This window comes from Pongo abelii, chromosome 3, assembly GCF_028885655.2.
Source record: "Pongo abelii isolate AG06213 chromosome 3, NHGRI_mPonAbe1-v2.0_pri, whole genome shotgun sequence".
Taxonomy (NCBI): Eukaryota; Metazoa; Chordata; class Mammalia; order Primates; family Hominidae; genus Pongo; species Pongo abelii.
This window is the reverse complement of record NC_071988.2, coordinates 37,332,389-37,349,612: the sequence shown is the minus strand read 5'-3', so window position 1 is coordinate 37,349,612 and position 17,224 is coordinate 37,332,389. Positions and strand designations below refer to the sequence as shown.

Below are 17,224 nucleotides of genomic sequence, written 5' to 3'. Positions count from 1 at the left end.
GCATTCTGTTTGGGGCAAGGACTTTGCACTCTGAATCGCTTTTGCACACTTACTGCTTCTGAACTGTATTTCAGCCAGCAGAGTGGTAGGTAGCCTTTTACTCTTGTCCTTCCGTGGAGACCAAAGATGATGAAAAACTAATTCATTTTTAACATGCAACATCTTTCTAAATTAGACTGTGTCTCTCTCTAGAGTAGGAGCCAACACAATATCCTCTTTATTTGTAAACAACAAATAAGTATCTATTTGGAGTATGTTTAGCCTCTTTAGAAGTCACTGTCTTTACCTACATAATGAAGATAGTCCTTACTTATTTTTAAAAATAACCTTCAAAAATCTCATAAGGTGAGAGGCTCCAAGGCATTATTACTTGGCTGCGGCTGGCTTGTAAAGAGCAAGTCAGAATCTAAAGTTGGGTGGGGCTCCTGAGATCCCTCTCCTTCCCCAAGGCATCCAAAGGATTGTACATCTCATTAATTTGACTTTCTGCATGTCTGTCCCTTCCACTCCCACTGCACTTGCCACAACCCCACCGTCTCTCACCTGGACTACTACAACAGCTTCGCTTCCTCTCCCCATCCTACTCTTGCCCTCCCCCAAGTATCCTGGCTCTGTAGCCAAAGATATTTCACACTGTGTTTTAAAGCATGCAGTGACTGCCCACTCCTTTCAGGATAAAAAACAAAACCCTGACCAAGACCCATAAAGTTGTGCCTAATGAACACAACTTTCATGGGGCTGCCTCCAGTCCCAGCCCCATCTCTATGCACCATCCTTCCTTGTTTTCAGTGCAGCCATCTGGACTTATTTCTCACCCAACAGCTGTGCTCTAGGCACTTGCAACGACAGCAGTGAACAGAGAAATGAAAATCCATGCCCTCTCGAAGCCTATCTTCTTGGGGGCATGTGGGACATAAAATCTTTTACTTGTTTATTTGTAATTGTATCAAATGGTAAAAGTGCTATGGAGAAAAATACAGCAAAAAAGCAGGAAGTGAGGCTGCTATTGGCCTTACTGATACGATTATTCCTCCATGTCAACATTTCAGCAGAGACCTAAAGGAAGCAAGAGGAGGTAAGACCGTGACAACCGAGGGAAGAATGCTGAGCAAAGGAGGCACTCAGGCCTCTGGGATTCTTCAGGCACCAGGCACCAGGCACCATCCCTGCCTTTAGGGCCTTCTCATCTGCTGCTCTGTGAGCCCAGAAGACCTTCCCAGGTGGCCACAATGAAACCTTGTGTTAGGTGAAAATCACTTTCTCAAAGAAGCCTTTCCTGATTACCCTGGGAAATGCTCTCAGGCATGCTGTACTTCTCCTCCACGGCATTTACCACAATTATACTTAGATAATTATTTGTGCACTCAGTTGCCTGTCTCCCTTACTGGAATCTAAATTCCATGTGGGCAGAGAACATACTTGTCTTGTTCACGGCTGCATTTCCAGCATGTGGCAAGGGACGTTAGCACAGCAGTCAAACAGTCAGTACTTATAAATAAATGCAGGGAGCAGCATTCTCAATGTCACCAAGGAAGTTGTTTTTAAAAGATACAGATCACAAATTAAAGCACAAATCTGACTACTCTTTTCGGTACACTAGATCAATGGTCAAAAGATGAAAACATCAGCCCTATTTACCCTTGGGTGCACCCCCTTGGTTTTAAACCTGCACACAACCACACTGCACTAACCTAGGTAGCTGGTTTTTTACCCCCTGGCCATCTCACTTGTGCCCTGAATTAGACACAAGAAGCAGACTTTGCATTTAAGAAAATTTTGTTCTCTACAGAGCATCAGTCAGCATTAAGCCAAAGAGAAGGCCAAGGAAAAAACTAGCTCCTCCACTGTCAGAAATGGGCTCGCTGCTGGGACAGCTCCACATCTCATCCGTTCAGACCCAGGGGACTCCCAGGGAGGGCACACCCATTCAGAAGAGCCCAGATCAGCATGGAACCAGGAACCCCACCCACCTGGGACAGCCCCCCATGTCCAGTCCTTTTCTAGCATTTGGCTGTCAATTTAACGCTTTTTTTCTTAAAAAAAAAAAAAAAAAAAAAAAAGCAAGCAAGCAATTGGCTAAATTAACATTTCAGTTTGGGTATAAATTTCAAATATAATGTCACTCACAAAGCCACTCTTCCTGATTAGCAAAGGGTAAATGTTTCATAAATAAAAATATTAATAGTAGAGAGGGTGTTTTCCAACTAAAAGATTCTGTTGAAATATATCATCTGAAATTCATATATGTTTTTAAAATCTCTCTGCTGGCCTCATTTACAAGTTTTCACTGTTCTTTCCACACTGAAAAGGTGTCTTTATAATTACGGGGTGAGATAAAAATTACACATGGGCATGTTTCTCCCTGATGACTGTAAAGGCTTATGGCTAAAGGAAGGATCTTATCCTAACAATAGAATTGTTCAGCATGAAAATATATGGATTCACACACAAATCAAAAGCAATTGACTAAGAATCTTCGCTCCATAAAGCAGATTTTCTCTTGAACGCGTATGGCAGACTGGGGCTGTGCACAAGCTGGGTGATATTTTACCGTGAAGAGCATAGTTCGATTTTCCTCGATATCTGTGGGCTGCACAATATTGTGTCCGCTAATGAGGTGGTTCTCAATGTCGCTCTCCTCGAAGGAGCTGAAGAAGCCACTGCTTCGGAGGCCCCCATCCTGCAGCTCCTTCCTAAAGGCCAGCGAGCGTAGGCCGGGCTGGGAGAAGGACTTGCGCATGGGCCTGCGCCCAGGCTCCTGGCTCCCTGTGGGCGCAGCATGGGGCGGGTCGGGGCGGACGCTCTCGGACCCCCGGCTGCCACTGACGTGGTTGAACTTCTCTATGCACTCGTCGATCAGGGCCGGCGGAGCCTTCTTGTGCGCCACTGTCACGCGGCCGCAGAAGAGCACCTCGAACTTCTTGGAAAACGTGTCGTCGAACTCGGACGGGCAGTGCAGCTCCTCCTGCCGGGCGATCTTCCCCGCCTGACGAATGGAGCTGATGATCTCAGGCACCTGAGGAGAGAGGGAGGAGTGTTATTTGGAACATGCAGTGTGTCTGGCACTCACGGAATGAATGCACCATGCTCTTTCGGGACGTCCCGCTGGCTACTCCACTGCGGAACACTGGAGGAGGAGCCCACGGGAGGGGACTAGGAATGTCTTCCCATGGGAGGTGAACACACAGCTTCCACAGAAAAGAGAAGGGGGACGACACTTATGAAGCACCTCTTACATGCCAAGGGCTGCGCTAGAGGATTTACATGCCCAAAGCACCCTGGCAAGGTTAAACCACCAGCCCGGGAACACACACAGCCCAACCTAGCAGGCCTTGGATTCAAGCCCAGGCTGGTCCCACTCCAAAGCTAAAGGCCCCCTCTGGAGAAGCTGTCGCCTCCCAGAGAAGTCTGTCTCCAACGTGGTTCACAAAACATGACTCAATTATTCTAGATCTCATGGCAGTATACTTTGGAAAGTCTTCTTTAATAAATGGTGGGACGAAGAAGACAAAGGCTCTGAAATTATCTCATAATTTATTCAAATCCCAGCACCATTATTTCCTTCCATGACAACTCAGTCCTATATTTCCTAGCAGGTGAATGGTGACTAGCATGTCAACAAAGCTAGGAGGTTTTAATCAAAGACTGAGTAACCCATGACTAATATTATCACAGCAAATAGGCTCATCAGGGCTTCTTCACACGGAGACTATAAAGCTTTTGGTTTCTAATGTTGAAAATCATGATTAAAAGAATGTAATAAAAGATCTCATCTGCCACGGTGTTGTCCCTACTGCTACATCCTCTCATCATTAACCTCTGAGAAGGTTCTTCAAAGCAGCACAGATGTTAAGATGAATCCGCACGGCAGTGAATGAAACAGCTGTGCAATTGCTCAGATGATGACAGCCACAACACTAATATTTGTGGCCAGGCATGGATTTAAACAAGGCCAAGGCAGGCATAAATTTAATCTTCAAAAGGGCCTACTTTTTGTTATGACCTAACACCTAAACCAATTTTTTCCATTTTTCTATATAAGGAAAATTCAATTTAAGGCCCAATACCCACAGGCCCAATGTCTTTTTAACAACATTATAGAGAAATTTTTAAAATCCCCCTTCCAATTCAGGTCAAAGATCAACACATACAGTAAAGGAGGTGGTTTTAAATTTTAAAAGTATCCTTGTATTCAGTGTTCATGACATAATTCCCAAAACCAATGACTCGAAAGATTTTTCTCTTTGTGATTTCATATCAAATACACCTTAAAGATCTCTCTGTCATAAAGATTATGATCTATTCTTTCAAGGTATTTTATCTTACAAAGAGTCAAAAGGATCTTTAGGAAAGTTTTATATTTTAAATAATTGATTCCTGATGAGACCTAAATGATTTTAAAAGCCAAAATTTCAGCCAGGCACGGTAGCTCATGCCTGTAATCCCAGCACTTTGGGAGGCCAAGGCAGGCAAATCACGAGATCAGGAGTTTGAGACCAGCCTAGCCAACATAGTGAAACCCCGTCTCTACTAAAAATACAAAAAATTAGCTGGGCGTGGTGGCGGGTGCCTGTAATCCCAGCTACTTGGGAAGCTGAGGCAGAGAATTGCTTGAACCTGGGAGGCGGAGGTTGCAGTGAGCCGAGATTGCGCCATTGCACTCCAGCCTAGGTGACAGCTCAAGACTCTGTCTCAAAAAAATAAAATAAAATAGCCAAAATTTCAACAGGTCAAGCATCTGTCTGCACTGAGCACCTGCTTGATTATAGCCCACTTTTATACTGCCATATAATCATACATCATGCAGACACCTAAAAACTGTTGGTCAATTATAAAAAGAAGACAGGAAGAAGTCTAGGTTTCATTCACATCTTTGCCAATGGTTCACAACAGAAGCCTGGTAAAAACTTAGCCACAGTTAGACTGGGCATGTTAGTGCACGCCTGTAATCCCAGCACTTTGGGAGGCACAGGCAGGCCGATCACTTGAGCTCAGGAGTTCAAGACCAGCCTGGGCAAAATGGCAAGACCTCGTCTCTATACAAAATACAAAAATGAGCCAGCCGAGGTGGTGTGCGCCTGCAGTCCCCGCTACTCCTGAGGCAGGAGGATTGCTGGAGCCCAGGAGATGGAGGCTGCAGTGAGCCAAGACGGTACCACTGCACTCCAGCCTGGGTGACTAAGACCGTGTCTCAAAACAAAAAAACAAAACAGCAACAACCAAAAAGCCATAGTTACTCTCCAAAAAGGAGTTTATAAGATTTTCCTGGTAAAAGTGATTTCTGTAAAGAACATTTGTCAAACAAAAATAATCAATTTATACAAGAACCTTGCCACTCTTCTAAGCAAGTGTGTAAGATTATTTTATCAAATCATGTGACTCTTCCCAATTACTAACCCCACTCTGAACAGAAAATTCAAAGCTTATTCAGTCCTCTGAGGCTTATTAAAATAGCTGATGTTTCTACATGCTGTGTCTTCTGCTGCATCTGAAGTGAGCAGTGTTGTCTTTTATTACATATCAAAGGAGAGAGAAAATGTGTGAAGTCACATGAATTTATTGGTGACTCAGTAGTAAATGGTACAAACAAAAAGACGACACAAAGTAGATCACTTGACTGTACCCTGGATTCCCAGGGTCAGAAGAAACTGAAGAATACTTCATAACTTGGTCATGATCGAGGCTGTGGTAGTTTTTTTCCAAGGACCAATCTCTCCTATCCTTTACTCAGAATCTTAAAAAGACACACTTTAGTCAAAGACCAAAGTCTCTCTCTCCTTGCTCTGGTAAGTTTTAGTATTCAGGCATAATTGAGCTCAAGGTTCTCATGCTCAGGGTAAGGTGTGCCCCATCATTCAGAAGCACCAAGAAGTTATGCACAGATATAAAGGAGATAACTGAGGTCTAACAATTTCAGAACATTTGAAGGCAAAGGGCATATTGCCAAATATAGTTTCAACAACAAATTGCAAATAGTTAAAAAGCCTAATTCCATTTAAACATTACTTTAAGTTGGTCAAGTATACTAAGAGACTAAATAAAAAGTGGGTTCTATCTGTGTGTAAGTTTATAAAACCCTCTACCAGAACAGACCTGGGGCACTGTTTTTTCTTTTTCTTTTTCTTTTTTTTGAGATGAAGTTTTGCTCTTGTTGTCCAGGCTGGAGTGCAATGGGGCGATCTCGGCTCACTGCAGCCTCTGCCCCCCAGGTTCAAGCAATTCTCCTGCTTCAGCCTCCCGAGTAGCTGGGATTACAGGTGTGCACCACCACACCTGGCTAATTTTGTATTTTTTCGGTACAGATGGGGTTTCTCCATGTTGGTCAGGCTGGTCTTGAACTCCTGACCTCAGGTGATCCACCCGCCTCGGCCTCCCAAAGTGATGGGATTACAGGCGTGAGCCACCGCACCCAGCCTCTGAGGTACTATTTTCTAAAAAATGAAGGCATAATGTCCACTCGTGATAAAATCCTGAATTCTTCATCCTTATAACTCTGTCCTGGACTCACCTATTTACATGGAGTACTTGAGTCATTTACTTCATTCTATTTCTATACATTTTTCTAGGCATCTCTAGATGCTAGAGCCAGGGATTCAGAAATATGAGATGAATGTAAGTGAGTCCCTGCCCAGAGGAGAAGGTTTAGTTAGAATCCTTTACAGTAATTGAGATGAGGCATGTTGAGAGCCTGAACTGAGAACTAAGCACTGAAGGCTGACAGGAAGGCTGAGAGAAAGGCTGAATGAAAGATTCTGGAAGACAGAACCAACAGGATTTGGTGGTGACCTGGATAGGGGGCTGAGGATATTGAAGATGGGGCGTGGTACCCAGGGCTCTGGCTTAGGCTTCTGTGTGGATGACTGTGCCATTAGCTCACAGAGGGAGTGCAGAGTGGAGAAGGTTTGGGGAGACAGTGCAATGAGTTCTGCTTTTGTCTATGTTGAGTAAGACCAGGAGGACTTGAAAGTAAAGGCTAGATCTAGCTGGGTAAGTGGGCCTAGAGTCCAAGACGGGGGGTCTAGGCTGGACATGAGCAGCTCACATCTGGGAGGGAAAGTAAAGGAAGGGAGTGCCAAGACAGGCCCCTGGGATACCCCAACATTTTAGGTGTAGAGAAACTAAGGAATCGCAGGCAGAGAAGATGGGGACCCGGGGGGAGGCAAGGATGAGGTTAGAGATGCCCAGAAAGGGGACACTCCATCTTCAAGAAAAGGAGTCAGCAACTTACAACAGGCTAAGGGCTGAGAGAGCTGGCTGGAGCTTTGGCTCATACAGATAAGTAAAAATAAATAAGGGGGAAGACAATACTAAACCCCCAAAATAAACATGCCTAACTGAAAAATGTCCTCAAGTAAAACTTTATTTAGTCTAAAAGAACATATACTTCCAATTACAATATTTACTGCAAAAACAGATCCTTTTAGGGCAAATATACTGAGGCCAGTGGATTTATTCCCACTGATATGATCTGGGTACTTTTAGTGAAAATCTTTTTTTAGTTTTGTTGGAGCAATAGTATCTACGTCATTTCTGTTTGCAGACAAAGTAAATCAAAACCAACTATAGCACAAACAAGAATCCAAAAAGCATCTTATTGGGACAGATTCAATAAGGGTGTGGGGCTTGGTTTTAATTTTCTTTTAATGAAGAAATAGGCCTTATTTAGATACATAAAAATTAAACTCCTCTTCTGCCAACCTATTTGAGTTTATACTAAAACTCAATTTTGAAAGTAAATCTGCATTTTGCTCACAACCAAAACAAGTTTCTTTGTTCACATACTAACAAATGCACAGTAATGTATGAAGTTTCTGAAGCATGCATAAGTGAATACTGTTTCATATGTAGCCAGATAATGACATCCCAAGAGAATTAGAAATATTCAGTTCTGTAAATAAAGTCCTTATTTAAACATTTGGGTCAACTTGCTTTTTAAGGATTTAGGGATTATAAAGGATTATAAATATACTGCAAGTGTAATTTTATTCACAAGGATTTAGGAAAGAGCTCCTGAAACAATATTTAGAATAAAAAGTCATTTTACTTTACATTTGCTGCTTTTTCTGTCAACTAGTAAGAAACAAATATTAAATAAATCTGAAGCACTGTGTATTTAAAATTCTAGCATTTTTCCCATTATATGATGGTAACACATTCTAAAACTTCAAAAATATGGCCAGACACATTGTGTTTTTTCCCTTAGATGAAATGCTTTCTCATTGTAAGGAGTTCAAATGAGCACTTCACACACAAAAAAAATGCTATGTAATCATTGTCCAGAAGGAACAGATTTGTGGCTTCTTTTTATTGACAAGCAGTTATTTGTATTTGTTGGTCATAAGGTAAAAAGGAAGGGGGTAAAAACTAAATTAAACCAAGTATTTCCTCATTCTATCTTACATGCCTTAAATTTCATGCAAAACAGTTGAGAAAATATGAGTGCCTATTACTTAAATCATTTAAACAGAAAATACCATCAGTCCCTATCTAGATAGGACACAGGTAAACATTCATATTATGCAGCAGCTCAGCCTGACAGGACTAGATTCAATCATGAAGATTTGAATATGCCTCCTACAATGAGTAAGACATGATTCCCTCTGACTTTAGGAGGCTCAAACATATGTGATTTCCAATATAAGGTGACAGGTGCCAGAACACAAACATGGGCGAAGGCACAGAAGGCCACTCCTGTGCAGAGGTCTCTCTTGGCTCTTTTGCTTCACGCTGTGGTGATCTAATGCCTCAATGCCTGCTTCATGCTTACAATTAGACAACAGGTCAGATTAATGTGCTACATCTTCCCAAGGAGAGATCAGGTGTCCCTGTTAGCTGGCTGAGGAGGCATCTGGGCATAGGTGAAGTGCTAATGACTGCTAGCCCCTGACACAGGGGCCCCTCTTTCATCCCCTCTGCCTTATCTTTCTGTCCTTTGGGTCTTGATCTTTCAACCCATGTAAAACAGAAGTAGCATTATTCAGCTTCCCTAGGTCTGAAATGGCAAATTGGATAAGCTGTTAGTAGCTTTTAAACCCCACAGAGATAGTCTATGCAAACACAAAACACAGTCTATACTCCAAAATAATTGTTTAAAAGGTTCACTACAACCTTCTGACTGACCAACACCTTTCTACAAACATTTAAAACTATGAAACCATAAAAGAAGTAATCAAATGGCTGTAGGAGCTAAAAGAGGGTGGGAGGAGGTGAGAAAGAAAAAGGAAGATTGCACTTTAAGGATACAAAATTATTTTGTAGGTTTTCTAAAATAGTTTTTAAAACTTAAAATGTTGGGTGGCCAGCATAAATATAGATAGACTTCATGGAATCACTGAACATTCAATCTGGATGAGAACATAAGTCCTCAAAGTCCAGCCCCTTCCCTGAAAGCACTGATTCTCAACTCAAATGCAGCTGCACATGAGAATGGCCAGTATTTTCAAGCCCTGATGTCCAGGTCCACCCACCTAAATGAAACAGCTTGTTTGGAGGTGGGGCCCTCACTCCCGCAGTTTTCAAAGTGCCCCACCCTGGCTGTTCTAATGGGCAGCCAGAGTCCAGAAGCCTGGCTTCTTCACTTGTCCTTTGTCACGTCCCAGGGAAGGCAGTGCTTCATAGGAAGGCCTCCTCCACATGTCACCCACAGCACCATCCTACCCAAATCCATTTCATTATGGAGGCCCTTGGCAAACTGTGAACAGCAAGAAGGGCAGCCAAACTGCACAGATCCCTACCATGCTTACAGCAGAGATGAACAAACTGGTGAAGACAAAAAAGACTGAATCTGTCTAGACAAAGGGAATAAAGAAGCACATAAATGACTAAACAAGGTGGAAAGCAAGTGCTACAGAAGTACTAAGGAGGTTAAGAGGATAGAGAAACGTAAAATCTCAGTACAGGATGCATTTCAAATAAGTTATTAAAAGCAGATAGAGACAGGGAGTGGTGGTTCATGCCTGTAATCCCAGCACTTTGGGAGGCTGAGGTGGGTGGATCACCTGAGGTCAGGAGTTTGAGACCAGCCTGACCAACAAGGTGAAACCCTGTCTCTACTAAAAATACAAAAATTAGCCAGGCGTGGTGGCAGGCACCTGTAGTCCCAGCTACTTGGGAGGCTGAGACAGGAGAATTGCTTGAACCTGGGAGGCAAAGGTTGCAGTGAGCTGAGATCTCACCACTGCACTCCAGCCTGGGCGACAGAGCAAGACTCTGTCTCAAAAAAAATAACAACAATAAATTAATAATAAAATAAATAAATAAAAAATAAAAGCAGATAGGATGCCAAACATTTACCAAACCCCGCCCTTCTTAAACTAAAACCAGTCACCATGTGTGGGTGAGGAAAGTCAACTCCAGGGACTCCAGTTCCTTGCCACTCAAGAAATGTCTTCTCTTTCAGAATATGCCTTGCGCATGTCTCGTCTCAGTGCTCGGCTATTTGGTGAAGTCACCAGGCCGACTGATTCCAAGTCTATGAAAGTGGTGACACTGTTTAGTGAACCACCCTTGGCCAAGAAGAAGGAGACTTATGACTGGGTATCCAGATGACAACACTTACTCCACACTCATGGGAACACTCTGGTTTCTTGGATTCTACAGAGATGAGCATCAGGATTTTAAGGATGAGCAAAGATGACTAAAGAAGCTTCGTGGAAAGGGGAAACCAAAGAAAGGAGAGTGGAAAAGAGCAGCATTAAAGAAATAGTGTTGGGCCGGGCGCAGTGGCTCACGCCTGTAATCCCAGCACTTTGGGAGGCCAAGGTGGGCGGATCACAAGGTCAGGAGATTGAGCCCATCCTGGCTAACATGGTGAAACCCCATCTCTACTAAAAATACAAAAAAATTAGCCAGGCATGGTGGCACATGCCTGTAGTCCCAGCTACTCGGGAGGCTGAGGCAGAAGAATTGCTTGAACCCGGGAGGCAGAGGTTGCAGTGAGCCAAGATTGTGCCACTGCACTCCAGCCTGGGTGACAAAGCAAGACTCTGTCTCAAAAAAAAAAAAAAAAAATAGTGTTGGTGCCTCAAGAGGGAAAATTTCTTCCTCTGTGGCAGAGAGAAGAAAATGCATCTACTATCTTTCCACATATTAGAGGAATGTCATCTTCCTAAATGAAGGTTATTTGGAGGTTATCATCTCCTTGTTGAAGTCTAATCCAGTTAAATGGTGACTGGTTTCTGGAACACACTTTAACTGTGCAAAATTATTTTGGCCTTGGCTGTGTAATGTAAGGTTTACCTAATTCTCTAATGAAACGAATACATTAAAAAAAAAAAGTCACCAAAGCCTCCTGGGATTCCAAACTGATTCTATTTTTTTCTCCATAAAAAAAATTTAATAAAATTTTAGCTCATATCAAAAATTTTTAACAACCACAGCCAAACTGCAATTCATGTTTGAATGCTTGCACCTTATTCTCATGCCCTCTCTGCTCCCTGCTATGTAAAATGAGAAAGGGCTGTAATCACATACAATACAAGTGGACAAAGAAATAGGACCAAAAAACACGGGTAATTTGCAAAGTATCTACACAACGCCTCACACACGGGTCTAATGTGTCACTCAGAGGTGATTGTGCTTCTCTGGAAATGCGGTTTTCTACCATGGCATCATGTCTTCTCCATGTCAGTCCCTTGGCATGGCAGCAGTGGGACTGGAGTTGCTCCCCAGTGACTGGGGCAGCTGAGAAGTCACATGGCCTGCCCGCTCTCTGGGGTTCACATCCAGCTTTGCTTACCTATAAACAGAATCTGCCTCAATGAAAAACACAGCAAAGGAATTTTTTGGGTTTTAGCCAGATCTCTGAGGGCAGGACTTCATTTCTAAGGTAAAAGATAAGGCTTTCCTCCCTCAGAGGAACTAAGGAGAAAAGAAAAGTTCCCTGTACGGGGCTCAGGCCAGAAGCCACAAGAAACAGAGATATCCCCCAGGAGGCTGCACTGCTGTCTCAGAAGCCAGGCTAGGGGATCACAAGCACACCCAGACATAAACACCAGGGAAGCAAAACATCGCTGAACACTCGCTACTGAAGCTGCAAACAGCCTAGTCTTTCAAATCAAATCATAACCTTAATTCTCACATAATGTGCAATACCCAAGATTCAGGTAGAACTAGCCCCAGACAGCCAGCACCTTACAATCTCACTCTGTGTATTTAAACCACAACAAATGAGATCAACGTATCAGAATTGCCGCAACTACTGAAAAATGTAAGCTTTGCTCTTGCATTCTTCCCTTCCCTATCCTCTTGCTTTAGGAGGAAAATAAAGCACACATTTATATCTCCAGAGCGCCCTCCTCTTACACACCCTTTTTCCACATCCTGGGGCCTCCGATCCAAACCAGCATCAGCAGAGGTGTTGTTAGGCTCAACAGAAAGGTCAATCATTTCATAACCAAGAAGTTGCAAGACGGTTACTGCTGAACAGAAAGGCGGGGGAGATGGAAGGAGAAGAACACTTTGCTCTCTCCCTCCCCCTCCCTGCCAGGGAGCCAGGTCAGACCCTTCTTCTGGGCTCGTTAAGTTGCTGCTGAGGCATCCTGCCTTGGCATAAAAGGGCTAACCTCAAGAACTAAGGAAAACAAATATTCATGTTTTACCGCTTTTCAATAATCTATCCTTTTTGAACACAGCTACAGAATGCACTCTTTAATTATCTTCGGTTTCTAAAAATTAGTTCAATACCCATCCACATAAAAGAAAAACAGGAAAACATAAAGTTGCCCATAATCCCTGGAAACATCTACAGTTAACAATCTGGCTTTTCTGTTGTGTAGTTCTTTGTGTACACTTAATGGTAATTTCTTTTACCAGTTTTTTTAAGTGGGATCATAGTGTTCTGCAACTAACTTTTATCATGAAGGGCATATTTCATTAGAACCCATATTAGAACCATCTCATTCCTTTCTGATAGGTAATTAAGGCATAGATTTCATTAAATGCAAACACTGTACAAAAAGAAAGTACAAGATTTCTTTTTTTTTTTTTTTTTAAAAAAAGGCATATTCAGGATCCATCAGGCACTCTGCTCAATAATAAAGCATTTTGGTAAATGTGTGACGAGTATCCCAACCTTTGCATAAACTGCCAGGACTGCTAATTGCATTTCAGTGTAAGAAAATTGTTTAGTGTGTGCAGGTTGAGGGAGGGAAGGAAGTACAAAAATATGAGAGTGAGCTCAGTACTGCTTACTAGACCACAAACATTCCATCCGGAGGGAGCCAGGGATCTGGAGCAGGAACTAAAACAGAATAACCTTTAAAAGGGTAGAGATGAACTCTCGCTGCTGGTCACAACTATCAGGAGAAAGTCAGCCCTAACTACTAGGCAGCTGAAGCCATGAATGTGTGTTGCTGACAGAACCTATGGGGAACTCTGCAGCTTGGAATGCTGAAATAAGCTGCAAGCACTGCTTTGGGCAAGCCACCTGAGCTCTAGGAACCTCGGCTCCTCTTCTATTAAAATGAGACATTACCAGCTACCTTGGAGGGTCATTTTGAAGACAAAATTAAATGTGAAAGTTTAGCACAGAGCCTAGCCTATAATAGCTCCCAATAAATGCTAGCTGTTACCCTGATGTTTGTAAGGTAAGAAAAGGCCAACTCTTTTTTTTTTTTTTTTTTTTGAGACAGGGTCTTGCTCTGTTGCCCAGGCTGGAGTATAATGGGCAAAATCATAGCTCACCACAGCCTCAACCTCTCAGGCTTGAGCGATTATCCCATTTCAGCCTCCCAAGTAGCTGGAACTGCAGGCGCATGCCACCATGCCTGGCTAGCTTTTTTGTTTTTTGTAGAGATGGGTTTTCACCATATTGCCCAAGCTGGTCTTAAAACACCTGGGCTCAAGGGATCTTCCCACTTCAGCCTCCCAAAGTGCTGAGATTACAGGCGTGAGCCACCACATCTGACTGCCAACTTTATTAAAATATCAGTACCTAGAGGCAACAAGCTTCCATCTACCTTTCAGTACAGAACGAATAGTAAATGACAAAAATAATTTCTATAATATCAGCAGGCAATAGATAATGCCAGTCATGTTCAAACCTTTGACCAAATTTCCAAACACCCTGTAGGCAACAAAACTCTCCATCTTACCCCATCCTCAACTTTCCGGCAATCTCAAATATGAGTATGAATGTTCTGATTAAAATGGGGCTGAGGAAACAGAACATGTCCCCCTCCTTCCTTCTGCCAGCCCTAGACATCATAAACACCCAGAGGAACAGAGTGTGAAAAACACTACCTTACAAAATACACGAGGTCTGTGAGTGGTATCAAAAGACACAATTACAACAAATTTAGTTATAGATCTAATTGTATTTTATTCACGATTCATACATCAGGGCAGACTCCATTCTACCAAATTGAATGAAAGCTCCCACCAGGCAATGGCAGAACAGTAGGTATTGTAAGATGGAAACAAAGAAACAGAATAGAAAAAGCTGACTGGTTAACATCAGGTTACTTCAGGCTACTTTTCTGTAAGGGCTAAATAAAGCAGAAGGGACTTCCTTGCTACGCTGAGTCAGGTAGACTGGAATCTCCTGTTTTCAGGAAAAACTGGTCTGTTCTGGGATCCGTCTGCTTTCTTAACATTTCAGTTTGATTACATCACCTTTAGCATAAGTGACTCCATTTTGGTTTGGTATGTTCAGCTGGGGCCCAGTACAGAAGCTCAATCTAAAATAATGGCCACCCATAATTTTTAAGAGTGTCAAGCAGTTTTTATGGCACGTTCTAAGCCTCAGAGCACAAAACACCTAAATAAAGGTCAGCTCCCAGAGAGTAGGATTACTGTCTATTGTGCTACTTATGTAGGACAAAGTGCCTAGTACACTGTCTGGCATACTGCAAGTATTCAAGAAGTCTGCTCAATGTATAAATGATTGCAATGCAAAATGATCTAATGACTTCAAAGTGTTTAAGTAATGAGAAAGACATATTTCAAATAGGTCTTAGAAGAGAAAACCGCCATAAATCTGTAAATCTCCCAACACAATGCCTGAGCATAGTGGGCATACAACAAATATTTGCAGAAGAAACAGATGCTGTAAAAATAGTAAACCAGAAACACAGGGAGTAATTCCTTTTGTATTATAAGATTTTTCTAGACAGCTGAAGACTTTGTGTCTGGCTATTTTTATTTTAAATATTTTTGGATGGGAACTGCTTAGTATATTTTTTCAAAGCCTACAGAGAATGTAGTTTAACCCTTTCTTTTTTATGCTGGGTACATATTACAATGCCCACAAGAGCGACTGAGGTTTTGTTAAATTGTGTGCTGCTGACTATATGGGATTAGTCTTAGGTGAGAGACAGTATCTCAATTACATACCCCACATTCCTACTAATCCTGAACGAATGCAGGCATGCTCTCTCTCAAGCACATCCCAGGGACTGAAGCAGAGATTCTTAAACTTTTTGTGCCATAGACCCCTCTCACAGGCTGGTAAAGCCTATGGACCCTGCAGAATAAAGTTCTCAAATGCATAAATTAGAACACAAGGGATGGCAAAAGATTCAATTATGCTGAAAGGGAATTATCCAAACAATTATGATATAGTACTAAGTGTTTATTGCCATATTTAACAAGATCAAGCAGCAAGTCAATAACCTACTGTAACTCAAAGTAATGATGAACATATACAGTATTTGAGAGATGTAAAAACTGTAAGGCATACGGAAATAACTGACGTGATATCGTGATATAAGAACTATTTGGTCTTGACACAAGAGCATCTAAAACCCTTGGCATTTCCTGAGGGAACTGGGTAATATTAGGAATGCCTTTTGTTACTCATAATAAGCCCCTATCAACTGTACCTGAGTTTATGCTGATAAGGTGAGTCTTTTTTGGGCCCTAGATAGCTTTAGAATTGGCATTGGTTGCCAGAGGGACCAACTTTGTGATTAGAGGGTTGGGATTTTCACCCTACTCTCTAACCTATATCTCCTGGGAGGGGAGAAAGGTGAATTAGTTACCAATGGCCAATGATTTAATCCATTATGTTCACATATTGGAAACTTCATAAAAACCCTTAAATGGTGGGATTCAGGGAGCTCCTGGGTTGATGAACTTATCGAGGTGTTGCTAGGTGGCAGGCCCAAAGAGGGCATGGAAGCTCTAAACACCCCAAAACCCCTCCCATACCTTGCCTTATGCATCTCTTCCATTTGGCTGTTCTTGAGTGATATTCTTTCTTTCTTTCTTTCTTTTTTTGAGATGGAGTGTTGCTCTGTCACCCAGGCTGGAGTGCAATGGCCCGATCTCGGCTCACTGTAAGCTCCGTCTCCCGAGTTCACGCCATTCTCCTGCCTCAGCCTCCCGAGTAGCTGGGACTACAGGTGCCCGCTGCCACGCCCGGCTAACTTTTTGTATTTTTAGTAGAGACAGAGTTCCACCGTGTTAGCCAGGATGGTCTCTATCTCCTGACCTGGTGATCCGCCCGCCTCGGCCTCCCAAAGTGCTGGGATTACAGGCCTGAGCCACCACGCCCGGCCTTGAGTGGTATTCTTTATAATAAACCAGTAAATGTAAGCAAAGAGTGTTCTAAGTTCTGTGGGCCATTCTAGCAAATGACTAACCCTGAGGAGGAGGTGGTGGGAACTTGATTTATAGCAGGTCAGTGGGTGTCTTGGGGCAGTCTTGTGAGACTGAGCCCTTAACTTGTGGGGTCTGTGCTAACTTCAGGTTGTTAGTGTCAGAATTTAACTGATCACTGGAGACCCAGTTGGTGACCAGAGAATCAGAGAACTGGTTGCTGGTGTGGGGAAAACTCTGACACATCTGATGTCAGAAGTGTTCAGAGTAGAAACAGATCATGGTACTGTGATTTTATTGATGTTATAGTCACAGGAACTGCTACAGGCTGAGTATCCCTAGTCCAAATATCCAAAATCTAAATGCTCCAATATTGGAAACTTTTCAACACTGACATGACACTCAAAGGAAATGCTCATCAGAGCATTTTGGATTTTCAGATTTGGGATGCTCAACTGGTGAGTACAATGCAAATATTCCAAAGCCCAAAATCTACAACACTTGCTGGTCCTAAGCATTTCGGATAAGGGATACTCTATCTGTAATGCTACTGGGTTTGCTGACTACATTCAAAATCGAAGAAAATATTAGACTTTCAATTACTGGTTAGTGAAAATAAAGATGTGAACCAAAGGAAGTCCAGGGGATGGGAGGTATCAGCTACATCTCAAAAATACAATCACCA

The 17,224-nt window shown here is 42.6% G+C and overlaps 1 protein-coding gene and 1 pseudogene across 19 annotated transcripts in view; one reads left to right on the top strand and one right to left on the bottom strand.

Annotated features, from left to right (window-relative positions):
* The window catches only part of TBC1D1 (TBC1 domain family member 1), a 255,708-nt gene that overhangs the window by 119,927 nt on the left and 118,557 nt on the right, over nucleotides 1–17,224 (bottom strand). For all 19 annotated transcript variants that reach the window (XM_024245843.3, XM_024245844.3, XM_054553822.2 and 16 more), the window contains one exon: nucleotides 2,552–3,016. In XM_024245843.3, the coding sequence (XP_024101611.3) occupies nucleotides 2,552–3,016 (465 nt within the window). The remainder of the gene's footprint in view (nucleotides 1–2,551; nucleotides 3,017–17,224) is intronic.
* LOC100454282 (small ribosomal subunit protein mS33-like) lies at nucleotides 10,379–10,705 on the top strand (annotated as a pseudogene).